Consider the following 18,545-nt stretch of genomic DNA (forward strand, 5'->3'; position numbering starts at 1 on the left):
CACGAGTCTGAGTAAGTTATTTATTAGTCTACTGATACCCTGGTTCCTTATCTGTGAAATTTGATGGTAACAGTGGCCTATCATGAGGATGGTATGAATGCATATAAGATATTTAATATACCACTTGGCCCAAGATAACCATTCCCCTAAATGTTGGTTTGAGATTGTAGCAGAAGTTAGGGAAATTTCAGTCAATGGTAAAGAAGAATCTTTGTTTGGTGATTTGATAGTAGAATATGATTATGTTTTGAAAAGGAATTTTCTAGTGATAGAGATGTAGTTTAGTGGGTTGAAGAGCCTAGTACACCAGAGCCTCTGAATTTAATTCCTAGCACCACCTCAAAAGAGGTGCTGAAGGCACACATACTGGAATTCCAGACACTCCAGAAGTAAAATCTGGGGGATTAGGACTCGGAGCTCATGCTAAGCCTCAACCAATTGTCACTTGGGCTACACTAGACTTTGCTCCAAGATGATAAAAGAAAAGTTAGACCCTAAAAAGACCTTTCCCGTTTGGGGTTAATTATTGATATATTTCTAGATAAAATGATAAATGGAATTCTCTTGCTAATAATGAGGGTACGGGAAAGATGGGAAGGTAAGAACACAGATGATATAAGATTTACTAGAAGGTGACAACTGTTCAAGATGGCTAATCATGGGGATGTGGGATGAAGATATGCTATTGTTAGATGTGCTTGAAATTCTCTGTAAGTAGATTTAATATGATCACTAAAACAAAGCCTGATCCCACTCTTGGATGATGAGTCACGGACAATTTTTCATGCTATTGAATGGTTGTAGATTTGCATACCTCACCATGCTTATCTACCCATGTTTCCTTTTTTTCTTGTTGTTTAAGTCAGGATCTCCCTGTGTAGCTCAGGCTGGTCTTGAGCTTACAGAGACCCTCTTGTATCAACTTCCAAAGTATTGAGCATTGGGATTCCAAATGGATGCCACCATGTCCATAGGTTTCCTTTTGATATCCACCTGCAGTTTCTACATCTGGTGTGAGGAAGCTGTGTAAATGTACATCAGAATTTGTTGGTTTTTTTTTTTTTTGTATCAAATACTCAAGTTTGGGAATCATTTGCTTGGGAAAATAGGTCTTATATTTTAATGTGTATTAGTGTTACCAAAAAAAAAACTTGCAAAAAACAACACAAAACTGTAAAACAGGTGATGCAGGTGGAACACACTTGATAGGAAAGTAGAGGGAAGGACCAGTCAGGGTGGAAAGATTTAAGTGGAGATGGAAGTGGGAGATTGGGAAAGAAGGAAGTAGAAGAATGTTTAACTAAAATTAAGGATGCATGAAAAAGCCATATGGAGACCTGTCATTTTGTAAGCTATTATATTTTAAAATATAATAAAAATACTTTGAAGGCAAGTACTTTACATGTATGAATAATGCTGCTCTCAGAAGCTATAGGTTATTAAACAAAAATCCCAGTGTCAAGTATGGGATATTATCCTATGAGTCGAGTTGTTGATCAGAAAGGACCCAGATACTCCCCCCAAACAACACAGACTACACTGCCATTCTCATGATTACCCACTAGAACCAGTTTAAGAGACCCTATAACTGAAGACACCATACACTTTTGTTTTAGGTCCTAGAGAAATGCAGCTGGAATTAGCTTAGGAGAATTCTCCCTGCTGGCTACCTCTATGGTTTATGTAGGCTGATGGAGGGGAAAAATCATTAATGGTCTTATCTAACTATGAACTCTGTGAGCTCTAATACCAACCAACCAGGTAAAATGTGGTCACTGGTGCAGTAATGACATTACTGAAAGGCAGTAACCAACCACTTCTGATCAGAATTGAGGCAGGAAAGAATTCATGCCTAGTATTGTGAACCTGGTCGAAAGTCCATGGCCTGGGAGGTCACCCCTAGAGGGTGTGTGTGTGTGGTGGTGGGGTGACATATAACTATTGTTTTGCTAAACGAATGTGGTGTTCAACTGCCTTCTAGGCAGTTACATTTATATCCATAGATTAGTACTCAGCTTTGGTCAGAGAAGTTTCTATCTGCAATGGATGACAGTTAATGCAGAGACTCATAACTGGCCAATGTGCTGAGAATAAGTGACTGTGGAGTGCTCAGCCCTAAGTAGGACATCTTTATCACCCCTCCAAGGCTCAGAGAGTATTAATGACGAGAAGGCAGAAAAAGGCTATGATTCTGTCTCTTGGACATGGCATGTTGCACCAAGGAACTCATAGCGGTAGTGGCTATCTGTACATGACTGACCCATTACTATTTTATTACTTATGAGGAAGAGGCTCTTGAGGCCCCACCCTACTTTAATGAGCATAAGGGGCAGGTAGAGTCATAGTCCTAACAGTGTGGTCACTGATAAATGATACTTGCTCAAATAAATAATTTCCACTTATGCTCTGCAAGTAACCCTAAATAAATGCAAAAGGGTGCTCTATGCCATGTATGCTCTGGATGATAGTAGGAAGGGAACTCTGGAAAGAAGAAGAGGTTTGGAGGACAGGGATAAGATAATGGGGTACAGTATAAGCAAAGTTACAAATATACATATATATGGAATTGTGAAAGAAATACAATTTTAGAAATAGACTGTGTATCCTAGTACTTGAGGAAGGAGTGCCATGAGTTTTGGCCAGCCTAGGTTACATAGTGAATTCCAGACCAGCATGGACTATATACAGTGTGGCCTGATCTCAAAAATAGGACTAGACAAAACAATTCCATATCTCTAAAAATACTTGGCTGAATCACTCCCAGAGTGATTCTGACTTAGGGAGCTGGGGAGGGGCATGTGGAATTTGTGTTCTTCCACAGCTCAGGGATAATGCTGCACTGTGAGCATGGGGACTACAGTGAAGGATATCATCCTAGAATACATGTCACCATCCCTTCCTCCATCCTAAAGCACAGTCCCCTGGCTGTTCGATAGGAAAGGTCACAGCCTGGCCTTCCATTTGGTTTACATTCATCTCTGAGCTCAGATGCCTTCACTTAAATTATTACATAACACTTCCCTAAATCAACCACACTTCCTCAACTTATTTCTTAAGTTGTGGGTGGCATTTGACTCCATCTGCTCTAAAAATAGTCAGACTAATTGTGTCTCCTAGTTGTCTCGCCTCCTCCTCCACACCTCTAATAAAGCTGGGAAGAGGAGGATTGGCGTTTCTAACTGTCTCAACGGAACCCACCTATAAGCTCAGTTTCTGAGGGAACTAAAGCAGAGAATGGGGACAGGCTAGAGTCAGCAGGTGATGAGGACCCTGTCTCAGAATAAAATTTATAAAGACAGGAACTACATGTAGAAACTTTGCATCATACGAGGCAGCTCTGGTCCAATTCACGGTGTTTCAAAGAAGAAGAGAAAAAAGAAAGAGGTTTCTCTCTGTCCTTTTCCACGAAAATGTAATTTCATAAAGACAGAAACTATGTATTTGAGTAAGGAAACTCACCAGCAGGACTGAATTTATTCCTTCATCAACACTGTGGGGTGGGTATTTCACCCCCACTCAACATGCAAAACTAGAGCTCTGAGCAATTTAGACCCACTGGTAAAGCCAGGTGCAGACTCAGGTCCCTGTGACCAAACTCCAACCACACAGAGCTAGGTTATTCCACAAACCATTTCCAGAACCTTTACCTGCTGTCAAAGAGCTCACTATGCCTGATATGAGGCTACAACCTCTACCACTTGCTTGGCAAGCCTGTAACTCTCATGCTCCCTTCCTGCTGGCTTTGGTTCTTCTGTTAAAGAGTACAGTATACTAACAGAACAAGGTCACTGGCAAAGCCTTTGGAACCTGGCATGTTGGTCATGTGCTTAAAGACAGACAAATACAGATACAGAGTGAGTCACAAATAAAGATGCGAGAAAGAGCTGCGGATGTTTCCCTTAGCACTGTCCCCAGCCCAATTCCTTACTTATAGTTTCATGCATGTAAAATAATCCATTTATATAAGCTTGGGGAAGCCAGGAGCCACATGACCTCATCACACCCGCCTTCTGAGCTGTCCTGGGCAAAGGCAGGCTGGTGGCAACACTGTATCTTAGGCTGGAAGAAGGGAGAAGAGAGGAGAGGAGAGAAGTGGGCCTCCTAGAATTGAAGCGGGGCTGGACCCTTAGAAAGCACACGGTGTGCAAGAAGAACAGAGGGGCTGTTTTTCACAGAGAACTCACAAGAGGCCTTTGAGCTTGAGCCCTTACAAGAGATGCATATGTCAGAACTAAGCCAGGCAGGGTCTTTAAAATATTTCTGTCATTTGTTGTAAAATTCTTTCCACTATAGCAATTGAAAATCAACCTCATAGGGCTGAGATACAGCACAGTGGTAGAGGGCAGTGCCAGCATGTGTGAGGCCACGAGTTCAAGCCCAGAACGACAAGTAAAGAAAAAGAAAAAAATCTCTTAAAGCACATGATAGGTTAGCTAATTTCCTTGAAAAACATCCAAAGAATAAGATGAAATAATTCAGTTGAATCTCTAGCCATTTAATTTCAATGTCAGTCTACTGTTGCTTCCAAACTATTCTCTCCAACTTCCAAATAAGGTTAAAAACAAAAAACCCAAAACTCCAAAGTCCAAAAAGGGAAACAAACAAAAAACAAACCCCTAAACAATGAAAACAATAACTAAAATACCTCCCAAGACCCAAATGAACATCGTTGATTTCTCCCCCAAGTTTTAACAAGATGGTTGCCTCAAACTGGGTACAGTTTGAGAGACTAACACCCTGTAATTCTAGCACTTGGAAAGTAAAGGCAAAAGGATTAAAAGTCATCTTCAGCTACAAAGGGAGTTCAAGGCTAGCCTAGTGCACATAAGACACTGTCTGAAAGTGCAATGAAATCAAATAAAATACTGGTGAGAAGGCTCAGAGGATGAAAGTATTTGTTGTACAACCCTGAGAACCTGAGTTAAATTCCTGAATCTCACAGTAGAAGAAGAGAACCAATTCCCCCAGAGTTGCCCCCCATCGATGTCCACATGAGCACCTACACACACACACACACACACACACTAATGATGATAATAACACTACTAAAGTGTATACACACAAAAGAGGAAAGCTGGTATGATTCTGACGTGCTAATACAAGCCCCTCTGCTGGGGTCAGAGACCATGGACAGCCCCTCCTCTGCAACAGCCAAGCACAGAAGAGGAGCCCACGCTTTTGTAGGATTTGAGTTCAGCGTCATTAGTGAAGACAGAGGGCCAGGACACACATGCCACTCTTCCTGAAGCACAGCTCTACTTCCCCTACTTGAATTAGAATGTCTTTACTATTCATTTGAACTAAGAGCTGCAGAGGTAAATGGTCGAGGAACTGCATGGGCAGATAAGTATCAGTTATCTTTTTCCCATATGTTAAGTCATTGCTATATCCTTTTGTGGGAGTGGGTGTTTAACAATTGTGTTGAAGAAAGGACATCAAATGATGCTTAGAAATGTGATACACATTTTCATTTCACACTCCATCAGCTTTTACAACTGTAGCTCAATGAAATGTGTGAGAGAGGCTGGCAAACATCCATATTTACCAAGGTATAAAACAGGGGCCAGGTGACTTCTTTTATAGAATGAAAAAATGTTTAATTTTCGCTCCACAGGACTCAAGTATCTATGCGGCTCACACTAGCTTAGGTACGTGTGTGCCGCAGCTTCGTATCCGCTCACCTGTAGGCTTTAACCGTGTTACGAACAGCTCTGTCAGCAGGGAAACACCAGGTCCTTATCCCCTCCCTTCAGCATTGACGATACAGAAACAAGCTGGATCTGTTCACCCTTGGTGTTGAATCTCCTACCTACAAATAATGGCTTTTGCCGTCTGCTTCTGGCCTGGAAAAGGAAGCCGTTTATTCCCTTTATGGGCAGAGAAGCAAAAGGCTGCATCAGCACCCACGTGGCTGCACCTCCAGATCTCCATCTGCCAGAAAGGAGCAAAACCTGTGCATCCTTAGAGAGGGGACTACACGTGATCACAGACTCGTGGCGCAGGGTCACTGTGCTTCCCAAGCCGCCATGTCATCAGCTGCATAGGGGACAAGAACCTTCAACTTACCTTTGTTAAACCCGAGACTTCTCCCTTGGCCAGAGGCTTGCTGATGGATGGTGTGTAGATTTTGGTGTTCGATACTGGCTGTCCTTTCAAAAAGTGTTTTCCTGATTCATAAATGTCTACTTCAACCATTTTCCCCATGAAATCAGGGTTCTTTGGCACTAAAACCTTTAAACAGATTTTCAGAAATTAGAAGTTTTTAATATTAGCCTGATTTTACAATAGTCCTAGGCTAAAGAACAAAGATAATGACGTCAGAAGGCTTCTTGCTACCCCCACCCCCACCATTAACTTCCTACATTACCACAGTGTGTCTGTCACCACGAAGAGAGAAAAATGATACACCATTATCAAATACGTCCACACTTTATTCAAGTGTCCACAGAAGGTTCTGCCCCGGGTCCCATTACAGGGTGCTCTATCTCCTGGCCACTCAAGGATTTGGAGCCCTGGAGAGTGCAAAGGCCTTTCTGGGATGAGCTAAGGGGCTACAGGCCCAGTGCCTCTATCACCAGATGCCAGGTGTCCTGAAACACAGTGGCGGGAAGCCTGTGAAATTCCCAAAAGTCAGCCAACCACTTCTAGACTGGCCTTTGACACTCAGCCATTGCCTGCCCTATACATTAAAGAAAACGGATTCAAAAATTATGAAACCCTCACATTTCCAATACTTTCCAATTTAACTGTCAGGGAAATGGTTTAATAGACTCTTCAAATGAAGATCTTGTGTGTATGTGTGTATGTGTATGTGTGTGTTCATGTGTGCAAAAGGGCAAGAGAAAGGACATTTCAAAGCAATTCTTTCAGTGATACGGCACGTTGGTGTTTGTCTAAATGACTCCTCTGGCTAATGGCCGCCTTTCATGCCTTTTGTTGTTAGAAAAGAAATGTGTTTGCTAGTCTCATGAGTCAATCTCAGTACAGAAGCAGCCACTCTGAAGGCCACTTTAGCTGACTCACAGGGAGCTGTCACATGACTTTCTTCTAGAGATTGCTGATAGAGTGATAGAGGTTCATGTTTACCTCAGCAGAAGTCTCCTCTTGTTGGGACCTCTCAGGTCATCTGTACACATTTTACCCGTACACCTCTGCTTTAGTATTGTAGCTACTTGCCAGCCTCTTTGGGTCAGAGTCCAATATAAACAGAGCAGTGCTAAACCAATAATCCTTTGATATTTTGATGCAATCTTATTTAGAAATAGAAGCTATGACATCTTTGAAAGGCTTAATTACAGATACTGAAAAAAAAAAGGGGGGAGTCAGGAATGGTCAAAGAGGATCCTGCCATTGCCACACTGGGTGTTGGTCTTTCTGAGGTCAGTTTTTATGATCACTGTACACATGGCTTCATCAAAGGGTAGGGAAAAGGTCACCTGGAGGGTGGGTGACTCATGGCAAACAGGCCAACTAAAAGAGCATTAGTACCAGGCCCCTTTAAATTAATTTTATAAAGTAAGAAAATCCCTAGCCCAAACTATGCCTAGAAATTTTGGTGCCATTCCTGTGGAATATAAACCTTCTTGGTCTGCTGCCTTGACCTGAATGAAGGGCTCAGTGTTTCTTGTCCCCCTCCCCCTCGGGTTTTAATAATTGGAAAAAGCCCAACTGCCTTACACTGAAGGAAACAGCTAATGAGGCATGCTGTAGCCTTTTAAATGAAGGGGGAAAGGTTCCCTGCTGAGGCACAAACCCAGATGGCAAGAGAAAGAAGAGGGAAGAGGCAACCAAAATACATTGGGGTCCTCCCCAAGGCTGAGCAGAGAAGAGAATGGCTCTTCCTGAGATGGGAACAGAAGAGGGTCAGCTTAAATGTGAGGTACAGGGGCTCCTTTCTCAGCTGCAGCCTTCTCTGTACCCCACAAGTGTCTCCACGTGGGCTCTGAGGGGTCCTACCTAGGAACTATTCCATGTGGATAAGTAATCGTGAGGCCTCTTCGCTGCTTTTCCCTTGCCCAGCCTTATCTGAAGTGCCCACGAAGTACTTAAAATCCCCAAATTCCAATTCCAGTCATGACCCAGAGAGAGAGAGAAAAAAATCCACTTCTCATCTGATGAGAAAGAACAGAAGGATAGGAAACACCATTCAACATTAAGGAAATTAATACGACTCAGAACCATCTGTGGCCATCCCACGCCACTCTGGGTGTCTCTGAGGACACGTTTTCCATTGTCCTCCTTGGTCCATCCAGGGTCCCTCCCTGAGAGAAGAACTCTGTAAATCACTTCTGACATGCTTTCCCCCTCTGGGGAAGAGAAGCCCAAGGCGCTGACCACAGTCAGGAGCTTCTAAACATCCCTCTCCAGTGGCTGTGTGTTTACTGGGTATGCATTTTGAGATCAATTAAGTTTTTCTATATTTTTTTAAAATTCGACTTTCCTTGGGAGGCTGGGAACAGAAGAGAAAGGGCCCATCTGAATTCCACTCAGACCGAAGAAGCACTGTGAAGGTCTTGTGAGGGTGTTAGAGGCCATGGAGGGCGGTGGGGGGGCGGATGCTTGGCAGCCTCTCTCACCTGCAAGTGCAAGGGAACATCTCCACGGCACCTGTTGTGCTTCCTGCACACTCTCCCTACTTGCCAACAGGAGCCCCTCTCCACCAACTGTGTTAGCTGCTGGTCCCCAATGCCCAGAAGCCTAAGGCTGCTCTAGACTCTCTAGTGGCCCAAAGTATATTCAGGTACCAGAAGAAAAAAAAAAAAATCAGAGTTCAATCCCTTGCTATCCTGGTTCCTTTGATTCAATTTTTTTTCTTCTTCTTCTTGTCCCCGTTGCTTACACTTTCAGAACTGGTCTCACTCTGGAGGAAAAAAAAAAGGGAATTCTTACCTGCTCATAGAACCGATTATGTGCAACATAAAACTTGGAGTCAAAAGACTCTTCTGTTACTAGCACTTGTTGTCGTTCACCAACCTGTGGGGAGAAGAAAAGGCAAGGGTGAAGAAGCAAGAAGCCCAAAACATCTCTGTGAGTTCGAGGCCAGCCTGGTCTACAGAGTGAGTTGCAAAACAGCTGGGACTATACAGAGAAACTCTATCTTGAAAAAGCAAAACAAAACAAAAAATTCTGAAAATAAGTGTCGGCCCATATAGTGTCCTGGACCATAGCTGCTTCTTGAATTTAGAGTAGGCTGCAGATGGTCAGTTGTCTAACAGACAACATTCTGCATAACTCATTCCCATCTCTGGAAAATCATTAACTATGCAGGGATGTAAAATCCACCACAGCACACTCATTTTGAACATGACTATGAAACAACTTGATCAGATTTCGTTCTTTCACACAAGAAAGATACAAGAAAAAAAAAGCTCCTAAAATACACCAAGATCTAAATATCACTATGTTTCTTGCAACAAACTTGCACAACAAGCCAGAACAAGCTGCTTCTAATCCAAATGCAGGGAAATATTTTGGCAATATGGGAGAATAGTAATAAACATTAATTTGAGTTATGAGGGATATAACACTAACAAAAATGCACCCAAAACTAGTCATTAGGGCTGCAGAGATAGTTCAGTGATTAAGTGTGCACACAGCTCCTCCAGAAGACTAACATTTGAGTTCAGCACCCAGACTGGATGGCTTACAGCTGCCTGCAACTCCAGCTCTGATTTCCTCCTCTGCCTCCAGGGACACCTGGACCCTCTCATGTGTACATACCCTCTTCCCAGACACACACACAAACACACACATACATTAATTTCAAAACATACACCTAATTTAAAAAACGAAATTAGTTGTTAGGCCTTTACACTTCAGTGTTGTACGTTTCATACAATCCTGAAATTATGACTATTTACATAAGCATTTACTTATTATATATATTTTTTGCTATCGGCAAGTGTCTCTTTGTTGTAGTTACAACTCCATGCCATCTTTTAAAGAGCAAACATGAAATTATGAAGTATGCTGATCAATGGATGGAACTAGAAAATATACTGAATGAGGAAACCAATATCAGACCCAGAAAACCAAATGTCACATGTTCCACTCACAGGTGGATCTTTAGATTTGTGTGTTTAATCAGGAGAACCAGTAGAATCCAGAAAGTCAGAGGGGGCATTGGTAGGGAGTGGGGGAGAAGGACCTTAAGGTAAGAGTATAGCGGAACACAGATGATATAAAGGGGAAGAGGGAAGTTTGGGTGGAAAGAGGGAAATTTGGGTGGAAAGAGGGATGGGAAGGTAGGGCAAAGAGGAAGAAGGGTGACTAATACTAAAGGCACTCAGAAAAGCCATATGCATCTATAAGCTTCATATAGACACACATATATATTTGTATAAAAGAGCTTAGTTCATATGAAAGAGTTACCCTACACAGGGGATAATGTTCCTTCCTGTGCTGGATAGTTTTTTTTTTGCCAACTTGACACAAGCTTGGGAAGGAACTTCAATTGTGAAAGTGCTCCCACCAGTCTAGTTTCTGGAAAAGCCTGTGGGACATTTTGACTAATGATTGGTGTGGGTGGGCCTACCTTACTGTGGGTAGTGCCACTTCTGGGCAAGTGGCCGTAGATGTATAAGAAGCAGACTGAGCAAACCATGGGGAGCAAGCCAGTAAGCAGCACTCCTCCATGGCCTCTGCATCAGTTCCTTCCTGGAGGTTAAGGCCTTGAGTTACTGCCCCAACTTTCATGGACGATGGACTTACAAGTTGTACAGTGTAACAAAGCCCTTTCTTCTCAAATTGTTTGTGGCCATGGTGTTTTATCACAGCAATAGGAATCCTAAGTAAAACACCCCTAAAAGCCATGGGTTGCCAAATAAAACCCCAGTCCCAGGTGTGGGATACCTTTGAGAGATGTCCTGGAAGTTCCCAAAACAATGCAGGCAGGCCATTGCCATCGCTCTGGGTTGCCCCACTCAAACTTGATAATAAGACGTACTGCTAAAGACAGCACACCCTAGTCATAGGACATGGTAAAAACAAGTTGGTACTGAATAGGAAGCTTCTTCTCTGTCGCCTAGCTTACATAGTATTAGAGGGTACTATACAGGTTGCCAGGAGAAAACATCATTCACAGTCTTGCTCAGCTGTGAACCCCATGACCTGGAATGGTAGGGGCAGTAAGCTACACCCTCGGTGCAACAGTGGTACAGATGTTATGGAAGTAATCACTCCTTTTTTTTCTGCTTTTTTTTTTTTAAAGATTTATTTATTTATTATGTATATAGTATTCTCAGTATTCTGGCTGCGTGTATGCCTTCAGGCCAGAAAAGGGCACCAGATCTCATTACAGATGGTTGTGAGTCACCATGCAATTGCTGGGAATTGAACTCAGGACCTTTGGAAGAGCAGGCAATGCTCTTAATCGCTGAGCCATTTCTCCAGTCCTAATCACTCCTTTTTTCAAATGGGATTTAAGGCTCATTCTACAGGAGGGAATATTTGCCTGGTATTGCTAATCTGACCAAAAATCCATGGTTTGGGAAGCTCATAGGCCCCAGAGGTGAATCCACAACTACTATCCTGCTAAGTGGGCACAGTATCAAACTGCCCTCAAAATTATTATCTTTATGCCCTTGTATTAGTGCAGCTCTCGGACCTCATCAGAGAGGTTTCTCTGAGCTGTGAATGGTAGTTAAAGCAGAAGCTCACAGCTGGTTAAGGCACAGAGAATTAGCATTAGTGGAGTGCTTAACCACAAAGAGACATCTATTACCCCACTCCCACAAGCCTCAGATTCGTGAACAGGGCAGAAGGGATGGAAAGCGCATAAGAGCCTGCGGTAAGAGAGGATGGGAGCAAAGCAGTGTCTTCTGGACACGACAAGAAGGCTGACCTCATGAACTCTTTGCAATTGTAGCTGTCGGCACAAGATCAGGCCACTTAGCATTCTAACACAGAGCAGGGAGGACTCCCAACTCCCATCTCTGAGGAGCCACTGATAGATGATTCCTTATGGGGACAGGAAAGTTCATTTTCTTTAAGAGTTCAGTCCTGGTAGGTCAGCCACGCCCCAGCAGATGGCCTCACACCCATGAGCATATGGGCAGCACAAACTGGGCTCAGTGGACAACTCAAACAAGAGAAGACATAAAGCTGGGAGAGGGTGGGGAGGAGAGGTGGATCTCTAAGGAGTTGAGGAAAGAAATATGGGGTGAATATGATAAAATAAACTATGAAATTATCAAAGAAGTGATAAAAGTACATTTTAGGAAGCAACTAACAATGGGCATGTTAGGCCTGTGTTTCCAAATTATGCAGCCATTTTTAATGAGCATGAGTTAAGTCAGTCAAACAATGGTTAAAGAAATGTGACTATGCATCCTTCCGATTGTCATTTCCAACTTTATTCCACCGTGAAATGTATCATTTAAAGGATCAATTACTTAAAAAACAAAACTCAACCTTGTCAAAAATGTCTGCTCCATCAAACCAGCTGTAAAACTGCCTGGCATTGCTTGTGCTCTTGCTACTTGGTAAATACACCCCATACTGGCAGGATGATTTTTTTTCCCCAAGAAAGTCCTGGTCTCATTTGTGGGGACTTGTCACTGTGTTCAGGCAGTTATCATTTAGAAACCATAAACACAGCTGCACTGAACAGACCACCTAACAATTAAAAAAACAACAGAGTAAACTCCCCACTCCCTCTTACATTGCCAATACCTAAGTACACCCCAATGTGCCATCTAGCTCACCACCCCATTCAAATGCAGTCTCCTTAGCCAAAGGCTGTGAGGTCTCTGATGATTCTTTTTTCTTTTCTTTCCTTTTCTTTTTGAACAAGACTGATCTCACTCCCTGAAAAGCAATGCATACTCCTGCAATACATCTCTTTAAAACAATCCAAATAGACGCCAAGGAAAGTTCCTCCAATTTCTACGATGAGCTTCCAGAGTTTCATTTATTAAAAAAGACTGGTAAATAGTAGGTTTCATGGGTGTTTATTCTTCTGGAGAAAGCTGGATATTTACACACAGCTCACAGTGTGAGTTGCTTATGACTTAGGATAAGTATCTGTCGATGGTTCTTAAGGTAATCTGCAATTATACTTCATCTAGCGTTAACACTGTGAGAATGTTGAAGGTGTGTGCTATTTGCTGTTTTGCTATGCTTGTTGCAATTTATGTGGCCAGTTGTTCCCACATCTGGGCTGTTCCATTTCATGTGGAGATAAAAATGCTAACAGTAAAATACAGGTATAAAGTACAACAAACAAACAAACAAAAACTTTGTAGGTTGATGTAGGCAGCTGGTATTATGATCAATCAGAGAACCATTTATAGATGAGCCTTTAACTATCATTTGCCAAAGGGGCTCAGAACTGTAGTGTGTGGAGATGGACAGTAGCAAACACCTTTCTCAGCCACGGACCTTGGGTCATTGCTGCAGCTCTAACAATTCCCAGGGGATACTAAACAAAAGACAGTGGAAGAAAGCTGGACCCTGATGGGAACTGCTGCGATCCATCCCCACCTGTAAAAAGCCACAGTAAAAACTACCAATGCTCCCTTTTGCGACTTCTATGAATGAAGATTTAGACTGATTATCAATCATAACCATGAAGTCACCCTAGAAGCTATAGAAGAAGCACTTGGCTTTGAGAACAATAAAGACCTTACAGATTTGCCATAGTGTATGTAAGCCTCATGTCTTCTCTATTTTTTAATTAATCTTTCAATGCTGGGCATGGAATTCAGTGCTTTGCCATGGAGTTGTACCCTAGTCATCAAACCTCATTTTAGAAGAACCATTTGCTTTCTATGTTTTCTAAATGTGATCCCTACCCAAGTCTTTAATTCTATTAAAGACTCATCATCTATCAAGATATACAGTGACCAGCGTGATGTGCCTTATCATGACTGCTTCTGCAAGCAGAGTGAGAAGGCTCTGACCCAGAGATAAAAACAGGGCATCTGGCAAGAGGGGTCAAGCCACAGGCCTCCTTAGACACACCAGACCACACCTCTTAGCTCCTTTGCTAGCAGCAGGGCTGTTCCATGAGAAGGGACCAGAGTTTATCTTATACAGTGAAAGAGCATGTACTGGGCCTTAGCCAACACCAATTCACAAGTCCACTCATCTGACCTGCTAAGATTTGGCCTTCTATAGCTACCTCCCTTCAGTGACAGCACTCCCCAAATGGGTAGAGCCACCCACAAGCATGCAAGGTCATGGTACTCTGTAAAATGATCAAACACAACCCTGTAATAAAGTATATAAGACACTGGAAGACATATTTTTCGAAAGCCCTCCAGTAGCAGCGCAACACCACACTCTGCAGAAAGAGTTAAGCCTCCCCTGGAAGATCTATAGAACATTCTAAGGATGGCTTCAGAACAACCTTGACATTCCAGGAGGGGAAGAAAGGCATGCTGGGACACAGAAGGAACATGTGATCTAGCAGCACCCAAGGGAGATGGGAAAACAACAACAACAACAACAACAAAGAAACACAAAACCCCAAATAAACCCCATAATACCTAAGCCAAAAGCACATGGGGGGCTACGGATGTGGGCAGGCGAACAGAGCAGCGTACAGGGTGTCTGTCAAGATGAAAGCAACCTGACTATGCTTTGACCTTCACGTCGCCAAGGGAAGTTGGTAGAAGCCAGAGAGTTGAGAGGGGAATAGAGCACTTAGGCGACCTTGGCACTTGGTTCCCAGAGCCTGCATCAAGTGGCTTACAACTACCTACACCTCTAGTTCTGGTGAATCATATGCCCCTGCTGGACTCATCAGAAACCTGCATACACATGACACATGCACACATGCGCACACAAATTAAAACAAACAAACAAACAAATAAAAATTAAAAGACTTTTCTCAACCAACTTTTATGTCATTTTTTACTGTAGGAAGTGATGTGAGCACAGAGATTCATGGGAATCTGGCAAAGGAGAGATTGTGTAATCCAGGCTGTTTCTTTTCTCATAGTAAGCAAGCATATGCAGACTGCCTGAAAATGACAGCCATTTTTTTCTGCACTTAAACTAATAACTTGATCTTTAATGGCCACCATAGAGCACTCACAAGTCCCTCAAAGGGCTACCCACAACCTAAATCCTGTTGGAAAATTAATAAATCTCTTTAAAAAAAAACTAAGCAGTTGGGTGGTGGTAGCACATGCCTTTAATCCCAGTACTGGGGGGGAGGGGAAGGGGAGCAGGGGGAGCAGCGGGAGAGGCAGGAGGATCTCTCTGAGTTTGAGGCCAGCCTGGTCTACAAGATGAGTTCCAGGACAGCCAGGACTGTTGTTACACAGAGAAATACTATCTCAAAAAAACCCAAAAGTAAAAAAACAATCCAAAATGAAGCAAAACAACCTTCAGAAAGATGCCTCTTGTTTTTCTTTTCTTGTTTTGTAAGTATGTAATTTTACAGTTGGTTAAATGAAATGTTTATTTATTTACTATGTGACCCCTTGGAGCTGAAGCGTTTTTCTCCTTAGTAGTATGAGCCCCAAACTGGGTGTTTCTATGACAAACTCAGTTTCCCTTTACAAAGCTCTACCAGGAAAATCCCTGATACTGTCTGGGAAGTAGGGATAATGTGTCCCACTTGCTTGTTTCTTAATTCAGTTCTTTGGACTTTCCAAAGTGGCTCCTGGTCTCAGTATCCACTAAGTATACTGTGCAATTTATTCATCAAATGTCAGTGGAAAAAGCAATTTTCCCCAGGATGTACAGAACTTCATTTAACCTATTTTAACCTAACTCTAAAAGGTCATTCTGTGAAAGATGAACTATAAAACGTCCTGTAAAACTATCTGTTTAACAGATTGGATGACTGGATGACGTGGGGACAGTGTGCAGAGATTCTCACAAGATCCTGAGGGAAGAGGGTGGGGGTGGGGCTCCGAGAGCTGCTGGGAAACACAGTCCTTGCCCATGACAGTCAGTGTGACCCAGTGGTCCCGGTCTTGGAGAACCCAAGTGAGAGGATGAATCTCAGTACTCTCAATCTCCCCCTGCCTGCCCCCTCTTCTCATTTCTTGCAAGTAAGGCAGAAAATAGAAAATAAAGGCAGTTTTCCCTCAGAGAAAAACAGCAGCAACAACAAGTGAACTTGGAGGATGCTTAGCTTAGTAGTCTTGGACTCGAGAGGGACCTCTGGAGACAGGGTCACCTGCACAGCAGCAGAGACCAAGAGAAAGAATCCTGTGAGGTGAGCCAGCTCTCCATGCCTCCTGTTAGAGATAACTAAACTGAAAGCTCAGTTTCGCAGACATCATTCTGCAGTACCTGACTTCTCCTGAGTTGTAGAAACACAATAGAGGACGAACAGCAATGCTTTTCAAATTCAGTTTCTGTGCAGGCTTTGAGTCTGTTACATCACCAGTGGCTGTGACACAGGCTAAGATTTCCCAAGTACTGAAGCTGAGAGGGAGGGTCAGGTCTAACCACCCTGCTGGAGAACATGCGTAAACACATGGCATGTTGAGAAAGCAGTGGTTTCCCACAGAATCTGGCTGCTGACTGCACACTCCATCAGAACTGCTCTATTTCCCGCCTTTCTTCTCAAACACTACGTAAAAATCTGAAGAGAAAAATGGAAAACAACTGCTAGAAGAAAGGAGTTATTACTCAAATTTAAGACTAAGTTGGGGTACTTTGGTTAATGTCTGTAATTCTCTAAGACAAGCTAAATCCTCTTTATATCAGAAAAAGCAAAGCGGAGGGGGGGGGGTTTCTAAACTCATGAGGCTTCATCTGTGCACTGCATGTTCAGTAAAGTGTTTCCTTTACTAATTTTTCCTTATTTTTATATTTCTGTTATGGAGCAGGCTTTCTTTTGGGCCATCAAACCAATCATGACACGAAGACTTGTTATCAGTTATGAATGCTTGGCCTTATCTTGTGCTTGTCCCACTAGCTCTTACAACTTACTTTAACCTAGTTTTTTAATCTATATTTTGCCTCAGGGCCTTTTACCTTTCTTTCTTCCTGTATGTGCTACTTTCCTGTTTTTCATGTCTGTCTGGTGGCTGTCTGGTTGGCTGAGGCTTTCCGTCTGTCTGGCCCCGGGCATCTCTCTCTTCTTCTCTTCTCTCTCTTCTTGTGCCTAGATTTCTCCTCCTCCTTAGTCTCTCTGCCGGCCAGCCCCACCGATCCCTCTCCTATCTAGCTATTGGCGGTTTAGCTTTTTGTTAGACCAATCAAGTGCCTTAGGCAAGCAAGGTGAAACAAACCCAACACATCTTTACATAATGAAGCAAATACAGCATGAACAAATGTAACACACCTTTACACGATTAATGTAATATTCCACACCACTGTTGTATTTAGAAAACCCAACAAGTGGGTTTGGAAAAAAATGCCAATGTAACTTCTATTTTTAATTCTGGGTAATAAAAGTTTCAGTATTTCAATGTGACTAAAAAATGGAACAAAAAAAAAGCCACAGAACTCCACAAAGATCAGAGCTTATTTGGAAAATTTGTAAACATTTACATACACACACATACACATGCCTATGAGAGTAACATTTATTGCTTACTAAGCTATAAAGTGTAAAGAAATGATCTTCTCTTGAAAGAATCTAACAAGTGCTGTTTCTGAGTTGGGCTTGGAGACAGACTCCTAAAATTCCCGTACTTGGATGGCAGAGGCAGGAGGCTTATCACAGGTTTGAGTCCATATGGTTATATACCGAATTCCAGGCCAGCCTAGGCTACAGTGTGAGACCCTATCTCTGAAAAACAGAACAAAATTTTTTTCTATCTACACCTGTTTTAAAAAAGAATGGAGATTAAACCAGATGTGCTTATGATCATTTACATCACGGTCCTAACCAACTTGAATTTTATCTCTGTTTGCCCTACAAAATATTATGACATGGTACTTCTCTGGCTAAGGCTTTTTTTTTTTTTTAAATTGGAGATAATACAATACAATTTTTCTACCTGACTGACTTCTGAATGCATGACTCTGGGAAATGTCAAATGTCTTTCATTAGCTCCAGTCAAATTAAATTTAGTCCCTCTCCCCCTCCCCCTCAAGATACCTGGAACATGTTAAACACAAGGCTGTGACCTTAAACTGTGGAATAATATTTCTAGTATCTGTGCAGAAGCCTGCCCTTGCATATACCTTTAGACTAATTACTGTAGTGTGCTGTTGCCAGTGAACCGCTGTAATTACACCTGGAGAAAGGCATGGTCTTGCTCTCTGCTAATGAAAATGATAACCTCTCCATTTGGACTCATCACTCACAACAGGCAGAGTGTGTGACGCTGGCTCTCCAGGTACCTGTTTGTTCTCGCCTGGCAGGCCCCGGGATTAAAGAACCAGGTGTATGTATACTAAAGAGAGTCAACAGCAATAACAGCAATAGCATTAAATTTTAACATCATCTTTACTGCACAGTGCCATTCTGTAATGTAGGAGGGATGCAGCTCAGGAATGTGCGGCAGAAAACAAGCCCCGAGCCTCTGTCCATCAGAACCCACGGAGCTGGCCTGGAGTTGCCTGGGCTGCTTGAGGGCTCGTAAGAGATGGTGACATTTATTTTTAAAGGAATTGTGTCTAATTGTGAA

At 42.6% G+C, this 18,545-nt stretch overlaps 1 protein-coding gene across 2 annotated transcripts in view; it reads right to left on the reverse strand.

Moving 5' to 3' along the window:
- Cdkal1 (CDKAL1 threonylcarbamoyladenosine tRNA methylthiotransferase) overlaps nucleotides 1-18,545 on the reverse strand; it is a 525,008-nt gene that overhangs the window by 20,515 nt on the left and 485,948 nt on the right. For both annotated transcript variants that reach the window (XM_048428030.3, XM_085699329.2), the window contains 2 exons: nucleotides 8,890-8,973; nucleotides 6,067-6,231 (listed from right to left, as the gene is read on the reverse strand). In XM_048428030.3, coding sequence (XP_048283987.3) covers nucleotides 6,067-6,231; nucleotides 8,890-8,973 — 249 coding nt within the window. The remainder of the gene's footprint in view (nucleotides 1-6,066; nucleotides 6,232-8,889; nucleotides 8,974-18,545) is intronic.

This window comes from Myodes glareolus, chromosome 14 (genome assembly GCF_982192425.1).
Source record: "Myodes glareolus chromosome 14, mMyoGla1.1, whole genome shotgun sequence".
NCBI classification, from domain to species: domain Eukaryota; kingdom Metazoa; phylum Chordata; class Mammalia; order Rodentia; family Cricetidae; genus Myodes; species Myodes glareolus.